The sequence below is a fragment of the Equus asinus genome, chromosome 9, assembly GCF_041296235.1.
Source record: "Equus asinus isolate D_3611 breed Donkey chromosome 9, EquAss-T2T_v2, whole genome shotgun sequence".
NCBI classification, from domain to species: Eukaryota; Metazoa; Chordata; class Mammalia; order Perissodactyla; family Equidae; genus Equus; species Equus asinus.
In genome coordinates, this window is record NC_091798.1 from 63,354,379 (window position 1) to 63,372,511 (window position 18,133).

The following is an 18,133-nucleotide window of genomic DNA, read 5'->3' on the forward strand; positions in this document are numbered from 1 at the left end:
ATTTCCTTAGGGTAGATTTCCCCAAACACAGAAAAGGCTTTATGTAGTGTTACTGAGAAAAGAAAAACAACTGAGACTGGATTATTATGCAGTTATCATAAATGTTTGTGAAGATTATGCAAAAATGCTTGTGCCGTAGTGATGGGTAGATACAAAAAAGTTGCAATATAATTACAAGTCTGTAAGAAAAAATTCAATGAATGTTAGAAAAAAAAGACAATGCTTGTCTTTGGAAAGCATTATTATGGTAATTTTGTACTTTTCTGGATTTTCAAATTTTTATAATGAAAAATCAGTTTTTATATGAATTGTTGTGTTTACCTCGTATCCAGCGAATTGATCTTCCAGGAGTGGAGAGCATTGGGATAGGAGATGGGCAACCCAGATCTATTCTCTTCTTAGCCACTAACTGTGATTTTAGATAAGTCAATACCTCTCTAGGTGTCACTTCTCTTTAATAAAATGAGCTTGTTGGATTAAATGACTACTAAGTTCCCCTTTTAACTTTAATGACTTTATGAATTTTATGAAATCACTGTATAGTGTTTAAAAATGCTATGAAACTCAAAATATAATTTTATCTGAGAGAATGGGAAAACACTCAAGGACTGATTCAACTTTGAATTTCAGGAGTAAGGAAAATGTCCATTGTGTCACTCTTGAATTGTGGTAACCTTTCAAATTACAGAATACAAAGTTTCGATGGGCTCTTAGATGATTTATTATCATACTTTACATGCAAATTGCTTTACAGATTTTCCAGCAGCAAGGTATATGCTTCTTTTGGCATGTTCTGACACATCTGGGTGAATTTACACAAAGTAACATTGGCTCTCACTAAGGTCAGTTTCAACAGGTAGTTTACCAACATCCATTTTGCCTCATGTCACATATTCTTTGTTTATGTTCCTGGGAAATACCAAAAAATGAGCATGTTTAGTCATTTAATTGGGTTATCCAACCACAGTCCAAGAAGAAGCCACAGTTGTCTGTGGCTCTCACGTTGTCTGCCCTAGGCTTTGGGCAGCTGAGAGAGCCAATGACTCTGTTGTGTCCCATCTGTAGGGAGTGGGGACTCACTCAGTCCTCGCCAGTGATGAATAATATGGCAGCTCAATCGAAAGCAAATGGGCATGATTTTGATGAATTCTCTACAAACATTTTCTGTATTTACATTTATGGCCAAGTCAGACTTACATGTTCACCTAAAAAATATTGTAATATATCATTGTATTAAGGAGTCAATAGCACCATTTTGACAGGTTTTAAAAATGAAATGTTCACAGCTCCTTTTCAGTACTTTTTAATCAGAAGTTGAGAAGGTAGCCTATAACCTTGGCTGTGTTTATACTTTTTTTTGTCCTCCAAATCCTACCTGCACTTGTTTTTGGCTAATGACTTGCGGTCTAAACTACTGGAGATGTAGCTTTCCTGTATATAATGGTATTTCATTAATCTCATTTTCCATGCTGCTATTGAGCTGCTTATGTCCTTTCAGTCCAGGCAACTTTCAGCAACCCAGGAATACAAATTTCTCCTTTAGAAAAGCTAGAGAAGCCATACCAGATAATATCACATAAGCCTGAAAAGCCTTAGTAGGAAGTATTCCTCTCTTGAAGCCTGCTAACTTGTGTTTTCTGTACCCTCGTGTCTTAGCTTCTCTTCCATCACTCAGATGATAGTCAACCTTTGTCCCTTCTTTCATTTCATTTGCCCTAAAGAATAATGCAGCCATTCACTAATCACAGACATTATCTGAAAGAAACAAAGTAGCAAGACAACTAAAAGTATATTTCCTGTAATGTGATTCTAATTGGTATTTTTTAAAAATAAGTTTCTTGAAGATGGATATAAAATACTGCCATCAATGAGTGATATAAGAAGGAATTTACGGAAGGGTGTACAAAGGAGCAAAAAGTCAAGATGAAAAATAAAGGACTTGACAGGACCAGCTTGATGTTTGGGGAAAGCAGTTCTGATCTGAAAATTTTAAATCTTGTTGTCTGAGAGCTTTTTTGTACAGGTTATCTTTTGAAGTCTGAATTTTCAGATATAATTCTATCTCAAACGCTGTGGGGATTGCCCTTTCACGTCAGATCATATAAAGGGTTAAAATAACTATGACAGAAGTGACCTTGACATGGGCGTTCGCTGGCAAAACTTTCATAAGTAGTTGGGTGATTTTCTAGAGTCACAGGCAGATATTGAGGTATTGGAGTTTTGCAAAATTTACTCAGATAATCACTATCATTGTTTACTCTGCTATGTCAGTGGAGACCTAGCCAATGCAGTTTTCGCTTTTAGTGACAGGCTTTGCTTCAACAGGTGACTTGCAAAAATGTCTTTGATATGTTGAGTGATTTTTATTCTGCTTAGAGATGCACCAAATTATCTAAGTATATAGGAGATCACAGAGGGCTAGATGCTCTGAGGAAATGCTGCACACATTATCTACCCAGAATGAGAAAGGACCGAAGAGGTCTAATACAACTTTGCACAAGATCTGAGATTCTTCTGCAGACTTAGCAACACTTTCCTGTGTATTTCAGCCTTTCACACCCAATATTGTTCCTTCACCACTTTGCCTTGCGTTTCTCCACTCTGTAGATTTCTCAGCCTGGTGTGACCCCTTCCTCCTCCCTATCTACAAAGATTCTCCCCATCCTTCAAATCCAGCCTGTGTTCCCCTGAAGCTTCGCTTGATCATTCCAGGCAGAAAGGAGCTTTTCCTTCTTTCTATCCTTCGAGGGCTTACTGCTGGCCTGGATTTAGCACAGTCTATATATGTACACTTGTTTTTTTTCTCTCCAACTACAAAGCTGACTCCTAGAGGAGTTTAATTCGTCTCTGGCTCCCTCATTGTACCTAATTGTTTCTCAGTGAAAGTTTACTGAGAAAATGGGTTCCTAGGATGGGCTACTCCTGGGAAGCTTCAAAATTAGCAAATCATTTCCTTAAAGTGTGCTTGCAATGTAGGCCTAATTTTCCCTAAACTACACTGTTTAATTTATGGTGCTAAGAGGAAAATTAGCTGTTGACTTTGGTCTATTCATTTCTAAGGGAATCAGGTAACCCAGATATTGAGACAGACATAGAAATGTTAAAGTCCATTAACAACTGCCTTCAAACTGAGCAATCAAGAAAAATGGGCAGGTGGGGGATCCCAATTTACATTTTTTCTTTTCCTTCTCCAATTCCAGTAAAGTCTGCCTCCTACACACATCAACCATGAGGAGCTAGCATACGATTCATCTTTTTCCCTGAGTTCTACAGTTCTGTAAAACTATAACCCAGTGGCTATGTATTAATTGCTGCAACAGTTTAAAGAAAACAGTATATCATTGAATTAGAATCATGATATAATTTTAGGTATTCTTAATAAGCTGATAATAGGTTTTCTACTGAATATCTCATTTGTAACCTTTTGGCTACAGATGTTCAAAGTCAAATACAAAGGTCATGCATGCCTACATTTCTCAATATCTGGGTCACCTGCTTCCCTTAAGGCAGATAGTGCGGAATGAATAATTTCCTTGTGATAGAAATAGACTAGAAGGTGCCTTCTTGGATTTCTAGATATATAAAAAAAGTAAAGGAAAGAATTTACTCATGGCCTTCTCTTTTCAAAGAAATGAAATACATAATACTCAGACAAACATGTGGTTTGGAAAGTAGCTTTCTTACATAAAAGAATTGGCTGTTTGCCTGTTTCCTGAGCTGTTGATGAGCAAGTCATTGTCATAGAATGCCACATAATAAAGCACATTATTTCCTAAAAATGATTAAGTGAAAATCCAATTGATATAAATTACTTGAGAATATTCTGAAGGATTCAGAACCAAAGGGCTCTCTATTTTCTTAGCTTACTAAGTAACAGCTGCAGGTTAACTTAAATGTGAGCAAACCCAATGTAAGATATCATTTATGTGATTTTAAATATAAGAATCAAATTTCTAAAACATGCTCAACGTGCTAGAAATCTTTTTAATTCTCTCTTAACCAAGTCAATTCATACTCTAAATTTCTTTTTTCAGGAATGATGCAATTTTGAATTTTTAGTTCTGTAGTGAAATTTTACTGTTAGGTTGTACTTCCAGCACGATATTGCTGTGAGACCATTAGCAACAGAAACAACACTCTCGTAACTTCCTAAGAAGCAAATGGGAATAAGAACTTTAACCCAAGGAGAAGAAATCTGCAGTAGATGAATCTGTATTCCTAGATGTCACCAAAAGGCATGGGGTGCCATGAAAAACCAGGGTCAACAATTTTGTTCTGTAAAGGGCCAGATAAACATTTTAGGCTTTGCTGGGCCATATGGTCTCTGTTGAAACCACTCAACTCTGCCCTAAAAGCAATCACAGACAATATAGAAATAAATGAGCATGGTCATGTTCTAATAAAACTTTATTTATAAAAACAGGCTTCTGGTAGATTTGGTCTGTAAACCACAGTTCGCCTGACTTCTGAAAACTGTTCTTTGGAGTTTTAAGTTTATTTCCTTGGGTAATTATGTGGAAATTACTTTTTAAAAAAATGCACATTGAAATTTTATATGTATACCACAAAAACCATAAGTAAAAGAATGATTGGCATTCAAATAAGAAAGAGTATAAACATGAGTCCCTAACTTGTTTACTAATAGTCTCTTTTGCCTGATACCCTTAGTTCATTGGGCATAAGGAATTACTTAAACTCCTGTCTGCTGTTCCCACTCAGTGACCTCACAGGCAATGTTAAAATTTCAAGGGAAACATCTGTTGGATGTGCAATGCAGCATTACTATTATGCTGTTTGGACCTAACTACTTAATAAATGGACATGTTAAATCATTCTTTTGGCTTCGGGCAGCAGGGGTGGGGACCATGAAAATATTACTAAGCGTGCACGAATAGAAACATCTTGGGAACTGAGATAAGTAATAACCTTGACAATAAAAATGTAGACAAAATAATTCTTGAATATGCTGTTTGTAGTCTATGCTACTATATGCTACTATGCTACTATATGTTACCTGCATGATAGGCTAAAAATAGGTCAAGTTAAAAGGCAGTTATGAGATGACAGTTTTCAATTTATAGTCATGCTTACTCATATCCTTTACAAACCAGATTAACTACTTTACATGTATCAAGAAAAAACAGAGAAAGGACAAACCTAGTAAATTTTTATCATCCACAACTGAGAGTCAGAACGAGAGGGCTCAGGGAAGACAACAGCTTTCAAACCTCTAATGTGAACCCTATTGTGTTCGAGTTGACTGAAATCATCTTTTAAATGGAAAATAAAGATTATTATTTAAGCTGACTGAAGATTAAATATCTGTCATTTTTAACACAATGAATCTTAGCAAAGATTACATGGATATAAATATCTCATAGCCATGGGTTTTCCAGGTCAATCTTCAGAATGTGCTGAAAACAACTATTAAGAACAGTGTGATTTTGCAGTTTTAGCATTGCTGTTTAGTTTCAAACTAAATTCTGGTCCACCAAGGGGCCCACGTTTCTCCAACCAGTCTGCGATGCTCCTTCCAGGGTTTTAGAAGATCTCACAGTCCTAGAGGGTGGCCTGATGGCCAGAGGTATGGAACAAAACATTGATGTGGGACGAGTGGTAGTAAACCAAGACATTGGGAAGAGCAAATGATTGGTGGAATCCTATTTTTCCATTACTGACTAACAGCAACATACCAATATTCAAACAGTATCACTTTCAATCAGAGCACGGGAAGAGGTTTTCTCCCATTTGGCTCATTTGACCTCAACCAAGTCAGATGCCTGGAGTCTGCCCTAGAGCAATGTCTGATTCCTGCGAAGGAGTCTGTTTGCCCGCATCACAATGCTTCCATCTTGCCCTGGGTGGCCCTCTGGGCCAGGTGACAGGGACAAGGCTGAGTCTTGAAGGAAGTTAAAATCATGCAGTCAAGCCCTCTAGAGTACATCACAGAGAGTTTATGATAACTGGAATTTTAAACAAGCACACATAGATTAGTCAAGTTGGTTATTGCTCTCCAAGATAAGTATATAAATGCTTGGACTTTGTGAGCTGAGATTATATTATGTGATCTCAGGTGATACTCAGGTGATGCTGAACTTGGTTACCATAGGTGGGTAGCTGATATCTCTCCAGTGGTCTTCTGGGGTTTTTATTTCCTATTTGTTAAGGAGCTAGAAAGTCACCCTGAGTTGTGCCAGGGGAAGAAAAGGACTTTGAAAAAAAATTATAGAAAATTATTGAATACATTTTTGCTTATCATGTGGTTATGAATATTATAATACCAATATTGAGATTACATGTGCATAAATGTTTAAAAAAAGCACTGAAGACACACATAAAGTTTAACCATTAAGCAGTATTTAACCAGTAAATGCTCAAATGCTATCAATGACCCTGCTCAGGAACATATCAGTGATGAACATTAAGGAAATTGGAATATGACCTAATAGGCAGTAATTACAGGGATATTACAAATCCTATTATGTAGGTAAATGTCTGGAAACTTTTCACATCTAAAGTAGACCTAGATAACCAGACTGAATACTCTGCAATGACAAGTAAATTACATAATGGCATTGTAATTATGTAATTGACTCTGTTCAGTATATTTATGTCAATTATATGTGCAGTCAACCTTCATCAAGAAAAACCCAGTGCTGATTCACTTTGTTAACTTTTTTTTTTTTCATTTGCTTTGCAAGTACAATCCTAAAGCAGAATAAACGGTTTACTAATTTTATCCTTTGCCTTTTCTGGCATTTACTTTTTTTTTCCAATTAGAAATGCAACCAGATGCTTCTGTGAAATAAGAACTGAAATATGAAACAAAATGGCTCTCTCTAAATCCTCAGTCTGTAGACAACCCACCAGCAGTTACTTTGTATGTGAAACTGGAAACAGGAATTGCTAAACATTCTAAATTACAAAATATGTTTAAAATACTATGTAATTGAGGTCACAGTAAAAGGCAAACTGTTCCTTTCTTTTTAAGTCTGCCACTAAAAATGGCTATAGAACCTCGAGGATATTCTAAAATAGCAATATGTAAGAAAATTCCAAAAGTCTTTTGAATCCATGTGTAATGGCAGTGTTGATTAAACTATTCTAAGGAGATCTAAAAAAAGCCAGCCAATGGTCTTATTCCCATTTTGGGATAACTGGGATAATATCATCATCCTCATCATACAGTCTTCAACAGGCAAATTTGGTATGTTTCAGTAGATTTCTAGAAAGAAATATTGCCTGCAACACAAAGATGGTGTCCAGCTTAGTCCAAGCCTACAAAATCCTATTAAGATTCTGTGTACAGTCCTTCTTGAATGGGGACACGCGCTTCGCCCACAGTAGATATTGGTATGCAAGAACATTATTAGCTTCATGGCAGTACTCAGACACTCTAATCTGAAGTCAAGATTCCAGGGCCCAAAGAAGGATGAGAAGGAATGTGCCCAACAAACAATTTAGCAGCGCCCAGGAAAGTATTGTTCTCTAAAAGTCAAGTTGGGAGCACTCCTCCTCCGAAGCACATGAATAAGTACAAGGGGCCAATGGAGTTTTTACTTATTTCAGTCTATGACATTTCTGAAGCATTTTCTTTTTGGCTTCCTACTCATCAGTGTGGAAAACTGAGGCAGCTGAAATCTAAGCATAGAAATTCATGTGTCATTTTGCTAAAAAGTACTCTAGACCAGTTCTGCTGCAATATGATAGTCACATGTGGCTCCTGAGCACCTGATGTAGTAAAGGTGGAACGAACATACACTCCTGATTTTGAAAACTTAGTGTAAAAATTAATTCAAAGTATCTCATTAATTTTTCATATGACTATATATTGGAATACCAGCTTGGATATATTGGATTAAAATAAAGTTTATTTCACCTGTTTTGTGGGTTTTTGGACTTTTTAATATGTAGCTAAGAGAAAATTTAAAATTATGTATGTGAATTGCATCATATTTACATTAGACAGCACTTGTTCTAGACAATTTCTAGAGCCATATTGTTCTAATTTCTACCTTAATTATGTATCTGTGGGACAAATGAGCTCTTACAGTTTGAGAAAAATCACTGAGATTCCAATTAGGCTTTGTAAATGAAGGAAATAATTCAAGATTGTCCTTATTTGTGGTAAAAGTCTAGTTTACCCTATAGATCTGAACTTATCTGAAAACAAAAATCAATAATGTAATATAATAATTGTCAGCTCTAAAATGCAAGACATAACTTATTGTTCTCTGCTGAAATTCCCTTAATTCTTTCGCTTTGTGACTATATTGTCAATTAGGGGTAACATTATGAAGTAGTTTGTCAAATTAAGGCTCTATCTGCAATAGTCTACTGTTATTTAGCTAAGCAGTCTTTGAGATAGATAATATATCCAATTTTGACAAACAATATAAATGTTTCCTGTCTTTTCCAAAATGTTAACCTAATTGTCCTAACTTAGGTTGTTTTTCTATGAAATCAAAGATTGAATCATTTGACCGAAAAGATCAATTTTTGTGAAAGTTCGACTTGTTTTCCACTGAAATGACTAACTTAGTCACTATTTTAGGCATTGTCAGGACTTAATCTTTAACATACAAATCAAAATTTAAAACTCCCATTGATTTTTAGAGGGTGCAATTTACAAGTTAAAAAAATAGATTCCCTCACACCCCTGAGTCCTCACTGAGGAATAGAATGTGTACTCATGTAAACGGCTACGTTCTAAAGCACACATTGGCCCTGGGGTTTTGCAGTGCTGTTCCTATGGTCCACAGGGCCAACCAATGCAGTCAGCCCTGAGTGTTGCAAAGATGGAACAACTGCCCCTGGATCAATAGGCGGGTGGGCTGGGAGGGATGATATGTTCTGATCTTCCAACCAATTGCTACTTTCTAATAAGACTCCTTTACCTCTCTTCTTCCCTTTTCCCTTTATATATGAGACAACATATGGGACACTTTTCCAACAATATATGGGACACATTGTGTATACCTGTAGTGTCTCATTGGGAAAAGTACACTAGGCAGTTGATCTTTTTAAATGGAAATCTTAATGCTTAGTGAAGAAGGGATTCTTAAAGGTTAAAAATAGTCAACCCTTTATAATAGCTAAAATGGGAATTCTGAGGGAGAATAAAGGAGGAAGGAGGAAACAGGGAAGAAGAGAGTAAATACTCTCTAGTGGTTAATAAAAATAAAATAAAGCAAAAAATAATCTTACTCTGAGCCCAGATGTTGTACATTTAAGGGCCTTTTCCTCCATGTCAGTCACCTGTCAGGCCCCAACTATGGAAGATAAGAAGTCCTACCTTGTTTTCTTCTCATGAGAATAGTAGTAAAGAAAGATTTGTGCTTGGAAAGCAGAATGTCTACTGAGGTCCAATAGCCCCCAGAAACCAGAGGTTTAATTTCATTTTCCAATGTAATAGTTTTCAGGAAGAGCCAAAACAATTTAAGATCTCTTTTTTCGATGAGGATTCTTTAGGTGATACTCATTTTTATTGTCTATCATTTTGGTCTTTGAAAGTAATAATTTTTTAAAATTAAGGAAACCTACTAAAATTTTGACACATAATTGATTTGATGAAAATGTTCATTTCAACTCAACTAGAAATAAATCTCAGATACCTGGAATTAGTGTGATTTCTGCAAGGGAAAAGTGTTCATATGAAAATCCAAGAAAATATTCTGAAAAAAATCATAGTAAAGTATTAGGTCTAACATTACAAGAGTCTCATTTGTCTCAAGAGTTTGATTTGCAATCAGTGGTTTTCTCTTCCTTTTTGTTTTTGTTTTTTAAAGTAAATAGTTACATTGTCTTAAATTTCTTGAAAGGAAGTTTTCAAAACTACATTGTAAAATGTGGCACTTCCATTCCAAGTGTGAGAGAAAAATATACTAGCTATTCAGAAATATCTTCAGTTCATAAGCAGTGTATCTAGATAACAATCAATTGAAGGAAAAAAGGACTTTTATAAACCAAAAGGTTTCCTAACTCTGGTAAAATCAATAATGAATGATTTTATAACAGAATATTTTTCCCACTCTATTCAGACATTTTGGCATCTGCCTGTGGGGTAGATTTTTCTAAATATTTGAAACTTGGTAATTATAGAGTTTATCCATAAAAATATTCCTATCGTTAAAGTTGTACAAACTCATGAAAAAATCTAATTTTATCTGAAAAATGACAAGGAGTCAATCTTTTTTAGTCTAAGTCCCAGACTTATCTCCTTTCCTTCCCTAAATTTCTTCATTACCCCCTAAGTGTTGGCCATCAGAAGGATATCTTATTAGAGAGCAGATGAAGGAAAGAATAAATGTCTCAGTGTGAGTTTGTAAAATACTTTCTCCAGGATTGCAAAATGGCAGAATTTTGTGATAGAATATTTTTTGTTATTAGTAATATAATGCATATAAATAAGGACAAAGTAAAACAGCATTTTCCACATGACCTTTAGGGGCATATGGTTTCATGGTCCTTAAAAGTGTGCTTCAGGGGCTGGCCCCGTGGCTGAGCGGTTAAGTTCGCGCGCTCCGCTGCAGGCGGCCCAGTGTTTCGTTGGTTCGAATCCTGGGCGCGGACATGGCACTGCTCATCAGACCACGCTGAGGCAGCGTCCCACATACCACAACTAGAAGGACCCACAGCGAAGAATACACAACTATGTACCGGGGGGCTTTGGGGAGGAAAAAAAGGAAATAATAAAAATCTTTAAAAAAAAAAAAAGTGTGCTTCAATTTCTTACCATTATAAGTGAAATTTTTTTGCACATACCATACAACTGTAACCTATAACCATCTCCTTGTAAACTGTTTGAATGCATGAATGGAAAGGAAAATGTTGTGAATGTCATGGGAACATGTCTTGTACCACTACCTAGTATTAGCTGAGCAATATTTTAAAGTGCCTTGTGAAGGAATTACTGCCTTGTGAAGAAATCCGAAGGATGTAGGATGACTAGGTTTTCAAAGCAAAAACAATTTGTTACTCTTTACTTCGAATATGTGCTACTGGTCCCTGAAGATGTATGTTTTTAAATGTTATGTCGTGTTTACTTGCAATTTCAAATTTAACTCATCGGTATTGGGTATCCATTACATACCATAAAAGACACTATTTTTTCATAAAGCAGTCACATGCATTGAAGTTAGGATTACCAACTGATACATATGTATTTTTTTTTTGCACCTCAAAAACAGAATCACTATAGCGCATATCATGCTTCCATACCTTCCTTGCTGAAGGACAAAATGCATAAAATGCCAGGATTTGGCTTCCAGATTGGAAGGAAGCCAATTTAGTACTCTGGCAGGATCACATCATTCTGCTGAGCTCCAAATCCCAGAGCAGGGTTTTCTTGCCCTTCTCTGGGGGCTGCTGCTTCCTCCACAGTCTTCAGCTTCTCCCTCACTAAGCCCGCCTCTATTTCTGGGTCAGCCACCCTTATCCCATGCTCTAGTGCCTTGGACACCATTTTGGCGGCCTGGGCAGCATTTATATCAGCATCTTTAACCTTCTCTACAGCCTGTGCCTTCATCAGCTCAGCCTCTGCCCCCTCAACTGCCATTTGGGCCCCATCTCCTTGAACTTTCACTCCTTCTGGAATAGCTTTAACATCTTCATTGCCATCTTGGATTGGAGATGGCTCTCGGCTGGACTTCTGGCTCTCCTGGACGCTGCCATGGCTGCTGCTGGCGCTTCCCAAGCGGGAAGAGGCCACCACGGCCTTCACTGCTGCCTAAATGGAAACAGAAAAGGGTCAGGTGTTGCCTCCACTTAAAATCCCAAACCAGAGCTCAAACTCAGCATTGCACTTAGGGAGTTTGTTTTATATGTTACTGTTCAGGTTTCCAAAGTATATTAGCCCAAGATTGTTGAATGAAAACTTGCTTGGAGAATGAACAGCAAAATCTCTTTAATCTGAGACTAGTGTATTTAATCATCTGGACAACTAAAAGCCTGAGTAAAGGCATCTGCCCATCAATTATGAGTTTTCAAAAATTTTAGATTGTGTTTCCAAAAGTATTTGTTTCATAGAACACTAGTCCCATGGATGTTAATAGGTATAAAGATTTCCATGGTCAAATTTATTTGAGAAATCCTGGGTTAGGTCAACCTTAATCTAGGGTATTTCAAGTTAATTTGACCAAGCGACCATTCAGATTTATTCAGTCTGTATCAGCCTGTAGGCAATGGCTGAATAGAACACTATTTTTGACTCTCAGTCATTCTCTGAGATTCCGTGCACATATAATTAGTCCTAAACACAATTGTGTAAGAGAAAAGCACCTAAATCTCTATTCCATATATAGTCTATTAAAAGAGATATACTTTTGGTGGATAATTTTCTGTATCATTTGAATTATTTTAATTTTTACCAAGTATGGTAATTATTTATCTATATACAAATTATAGTTTTTAAAAATTGTTTCCCAATTTTCACATATTCAGAAAGAAGACAACTTTCTGAATACATACCAGTTTTCTGAACGATGCTGTTCAAGTAGTTCAGCCTTAATTAAATGAGAAGCAGCAATAATATATTTGTTTGGTGAGTAAATTTCAACATACAACACATTTCCTTTTATTAACAGTCAATTCTTATGAGAGGATAACAAAACTGTAAGTGGTTTTATACCAGCATTGTTGGGATTTCAAAGCAGAATTTTCCCTGTTATCATAGGAGATGAATAACAGTATTAGACGAAGAATGGCAAAATTATCTCTGATAGCTCAAGATAAAAGAGAAATCTTTTTTTTAATAAAACAAAACAAAACATATTCCATCTTACCTTAAGCTTGCGCCGGGCATTGAATTCTTGGAGCTTCTTTTGAGCAGTATCCATGTGTACAAAATTGGCTGCTTTACCTGTGACCCATGGGTGCTGGAGAGCTTGGAAGGTAGTCAGCCGTTTCTTAGGATCCAAAATAATTAATTTTCTGACCTTAAATAATAAAGAACCATAGACTCCTTAGGGAGATTTTTATGATGATCTGGACTTGCCCCTCAGCTTGTGAACTTCTAGTTCTTATTCTGTCTCCCTAGGAGTACCACTCAATATACACTTTTAAAAGTTTTTAAGCCCTCAGAGGTCACAGTGGATAAGAATGGCTTCAAGCAGCAGTAGCTGAGGGAGTCTGAGAAGACAGTGATGTGTGTCACCTTTGAGCCCAAACTGGCAGGCAGCTTTCCAACAGAGGTCAAAGAAACAGATCCTGGCTTGCCTGTGGACTGGAAGTTCTTCGAAGGAGAACTGCATCTGAATAATTCTAGGCTGGACTTTGAATCTCTTAGAATTCAGAACTTTAAATATATCTCAGTGGAGATGGAATCATTCATGCATCCACCATTCTTTCTGGGGGGATTAATGGCAAACAAAAGGGGTAGTATCATAGCCCTTATGATTATCCCCTGATTCTGGTTCTCTCTAATCCCTTGAAGGTACTTGAAAGAATAAGCCAAATGCTGGGGTAAAAGCCTATTTAGAATCAAAGTAAAGGTGTCAGTGGCTTGGGGGCATGATTTGTTTAAAGGACGGAATTCAACCAATGGCAGCCCATTCTGGGAGGTTTACTCCTGCTTGTGAGGATGAGCAGATGATAAATTGCTAGGAAGATCAACAACGAAAATAATCCCCAGCCCTGGGCTCCAAAGGGATGGCCTGGAATGAGGTAGAGACCGTTTGGAGTCAGGAGGCATGTTCAAGCCCTAGTTATATCTCTAACTACTTTTGTGCCTCTAGACAAAGACCCGCATATGAGTTGAGTGCCTCTAGACACTCTGCTGAGCTCTTTTCTTACATGACCTCATTTCTACCTTAATTCCTTTGTAAATACATTCTCATATGCATATAAAATTTTTTGAAAACTCATCCAATCCTTTCCATAACCTTATAAATTTGCAACTATTCATAAATGAGGGATGGAAGGAAGCTCAGAAATATTTAGTGACTCGTCAAAGGTCAGACAACTTGCACTTGGTGGAGGCTGTGTTCAAACTTAGATGTGTCTTACCTCAGAGCTCATCTTGTGGCCACTACACCACAGTGCCTCCAAGGCAGTCAACCTCTCTGGCCTTCAGTCTGCTCATGTGTAAAATGAGGGGCTCTGATGATTTAAGGCTTAAGGTCCTTTCTAACTCAAATAACCTAAGAACTGGATGCAGGCTAACACAATCAGGCAGAAAGTCAAATGAAGAATAAGTATCTGGTTCTCCTTTCACTTCCTTTCAGTAACATTTGCAACAGAATTTGTGTTTGGGGTAGAGACAGTGATTTGTAGAGGGCAGAGACATGAGACTGCCCAGGCTTAAAATCTGAAAGGAGGTAGAGGGAGGAAAAGATGATTAAGAAAATGATTGTATAGTAGTAAATAAAAAATCTCATAGTGGGCCAGCCCGGCGGTGTGGTGGTTAAGTTTGTGCGTTTTGCTTTGGCGGCATGGGATTCGCAGGTTTGGATCCTGGGCTTGGACCTAGCACTGCTCGTCAAGCCACACTTTGGAGGCATCCCACATAAAACAGAGGAAGGCTAGTAGAGATGTTAGCTCAGGGCCAATCTTCCTCACACACACAAACACACACAACAATCTGATAGTAATCACAGCTATAATCTGTTGAACGCATGTACTAACAATTTTATGTAAATGATATATAATCCTTACAACATCCTTGACAATTAGATATTTCCTTCCCACTTTCCAATCATCCTTTTCCTCTTCCTCATCATCACTGTCCTCCTTCTCATGAAAATACAAAGGATTTATTGAAAGCCAATGTGTACCAAAAATTTACATATGTCAACGTCAATCTTTACATTTGGAAATATCGATGCACTGAATTGTTAAGAAACTTGCTGAAGGTAAGAGAGATCCAGTGACCCTGTCAGGATTCAAACCCAAAGCCTTGCCATTATCCTATGGCTCCTCTTGCAACTCGACCCCCCGACTCATCAGGACTGTAGCCTCTGCTGATGACAGAACAGATGCAAGTTCTGCTAATAATTACACATTTATGGGGCTCAAGGATTCCTTTAATTCTGAAGTTTTATAACTTTATTAACCAACAGGAGACTTAGCTGAATGATCATCACAACTAATCTTCTTACCCATTTAATTTTTATTAGGGATGAAAAGAAATGGAAAGAGGGCTAAATAAGGGAGCTATTACTGAGTTACTTGGTGGTAGTTACTTAATATGTATTATATCCCTTAATTCTCCCAACAACCTATAGATAGGTACCAGTATCATCCCAGATAAGAAAACTAAAATGTAGAGAGGCTGGGTAACAAGCCCAAGGTTACGCCTCCAGATTATGAGAAAGGAGGCACTTGAATTCAGGTGTGTTAGATTTTAAAAATGCATGGTCTATTTCCTGATTCATTGTTTCATTCAAGAAACATTTACTGAGACTGTAGTATATGCCCATATGGTACTAAATCTGGGTACACATGCTTCGTCCTCTCCCAGAGCTTACAATCTAATTAAGGGGGATAAAGAACAATGTGGCAGAAGGAACAAACCAGTTGTGGTGAGAAGGGACTGCCAAAGGGGGAGCAGACCAAGCCACCCAGAGGATGTCAAATGGCAGCTTGGACTTGAAGACAAGAGTTAGCCATGCAAAGAAGTATGTGTGTGTGTAATGATGGGGAGCAAGAGGGAGGAAGGAAGGAGGAAAGAATATAAGAAAGCAGAAGGAAGAGCAGTGGCCGATATGCAGAGCTACTCTGATGAGGGACTGAAAGTGTGGTGCACTGAAGTGAAGAGAGATCAAAGGAGAGTGGTGTGAAATGAGTGGCACAAAGGGTGACAGGCTCCAGACCAGGCAGTGGTGTATGGAGCTTGTTATAGATTTTGGATTTTATCCTAAGAGCCTTAAAGCAGGAGAGTGACATGATGTGATTTATTTATATGACCATTTCTCTGGATCCTGTGTAAAGAGGGTACTTGAGAAGGGCACAAGAAGAGGCAGAGAGACCAGACAGGAGGTTGTGGCAGTGGCCCAGTAGGGGAGGGAGGGGGTTTGGATTGGGACACTTGTGATGGAGGTGGAGAGAAGTGTATAGATTCAAGAGATGTTTAGGAGTGTGGGGACTGACTTGAGGGAGGAGTTGGGATGACATGTCCACACATCACACTACCTCTCTTCCTGGTCACACTGGAGAAGTCACGGCCTATAGGGGATCTGTTTCATGAAAGAACAGAGATGGCAAAGAAGAAATTTTCAGAGGGAAAAGAGGATTGTGGATAACGGATCTGGAAACCTGAATCATCAGTTCCTAACAATGTCTTTTTGCTGGGAAGCTGTATGACCTTTGACAGTCATTTCACTTCTCTGGGCTTTAGCACACTCATCTTTAAAGTGAGCGGAAGAGCAGATAAATCCTAAGATTCTTGGTGATCTAACCTTCTGTGATTCAAAAGTCAGCTTTTAGTTATTTCTGTGTGGTTTTTCTCTAGATAATTGATGATAAATGTTTCAATTGCATGCTACCATCCTCTTTATTTTAGAACAGGTGGGCCATCTTCTCAGGGGGTATGTGTTTCCTGAATGCAAACAAACTTCAATATTAGCTTAAGTGAGAAGCCATCTAAAACAGAAAAAACAAACAAAATGCACTATCGGTACAGTGTAACTTGATAATGCCGATGATGCATGATGGGACTTTTGTTACTATCAGGATATTTGAATAAGTTTGAATGACATTTCAGGAAACACTGTTGTTTTATTCTAAGTATAACCAAATCTAGGTAATAGCTAGCCAGGTTAACACAGGATTATTCTGTGTAAATTACATTTGCATTCACCCAGCAGAGCCGTCTTCATAAGCAACGCTCTCCATTGACAAGGTGGTAAAAACTCATTAATACTGCAGTAACTTGTGATAATTCAGCTAGTGATGAGTCAAACATATCTATTTTTAATGATCCATAAGGAAGATGCATTAGTGTGCATTGTTTTATTAAAAATATTTTACAATTATAAACAAATAAGATATTAAGAGGGGCAAATTTAAAAAGTGACTCTGCCCATTAATTAGTAAAAAATGAATGTGAGGGATTTTATTGCATCTTGTTTCATTTTGTTTTGGTCACACTTACCAAGTCCTTGGCATTTAGAGATACTTCATCCCACCAGGGGGAGATAAAGTAATATTCACAATTCAGAATTCTCCTGAACATGAATTGATCGCCTCTTTCATCATAGAATGGTTCAAATCCACAAAGTCTAGATGGACAAAAGATAGGGAATAAAATGTCTTCAAAAGCCTAGGTATATTTCATCAAATTTTCACAGAAATTCAAAACCGTCCTTTTCCACAGCTCTGTTATGAAAGCAAATCTACTCAGTGCAAGCACGTAATTGCCTTGTTACAATTCATTTTTCTTCATGTAAACACGCAATCATGTCTTCAGAAAGTAAGAAGAGACACAGAAGCAATTTAGGATTTCTACAAAAAGTTATAATAATATTAATAATTATGACACAAAACAACAACAATGATAATAGCTAACATTATTATAGGTGCTATGCTATTGACTGTCTATGGATTTTTTCCACCAGGAATTTGAGAAGACAGAGATTAATTAGAGTTCCAATTTATCACAAAGTGGAAGAGTTAGGATTTTGAGAATAAAGAGATTAAAAGGTAGAAAGAAAAGATTTTTCAGTCATTTTTTTCAGCCCTTTTCACTGAGTTCCTCCATAGAAATAAGTAAAGTATTATATTCCCATCCCATTCCAGTTTGAATTTCAGAGTGAACAAAGACAGAAGCTAAGACTAACGTCAGGGAGTGGTCTTTTAAAACTTAATACAGTGAACAGATGCAGCCAACAGATGAGCAGCCCAGAGTTACCTTGACCTTGTATGTGACCCTCACTTTTGTACATCTTAAAGACATTTCACCATGTTCACCTTCATTTTCCACTACAGGGTGAGCATAAAAATGAATGAGAAAAGTGGGAAAAAGAAACAGAACCATCTCTGGCGTCCTAAAGAGACAGAGGAAAAGTGAGTTGCAGATCTGGGACCACCAAGCCGCCACTGCTGTAGTGGGTGGAGATTCTGAAATCACTAGGGACCAAAAGGAACTTATGAAAAAAAAAAAAAACCCCTGCCTGGGCATGTGTTGCATATGACAAAG

The 18,133-nt window shown here is 37.4% G+C and overlaps 1 protein-coding gene across 3 annotated transcripts in view; it reads right to left on the reverse strand.

The window, feature by feature from the left end:
• Positions 1 to 6,734: 6,734 nt before the first annotated feature.
• The window catches only part of CAMK4 (calcium/calmodulin dependent protein kinase IV), a 212,487-nt gene continuing 201,088 nt past the window's right edge, over positions 6,735 to 18,133 (reverse strand). For all 3 annotated transcript variants that reach the window (XM_044780091.2, XM_014843070.3, XM_070517611.1), the window contains 3 exons: positions 17,090 to 17,216; positions 12,783 to 12,935; positions 6,735 to 11,728 (listed from right to left, as the gene is read on the reverse strand). In XM_044780091.2, the coding sequence (XP_044636026.1) occupies positions 11,288 to 11,728; positions 12,783 to 12,935; positions 17,090 to 17,216 (721 nt within the window). In that variant the 3' untranslated portion in view covers positions 6,735 to 11,287. The remainder of the gene's footprint in view (positions 11,729 to 12,782; positions 12,936 to 17,089; positions 17,217 to 18,133) is intronic.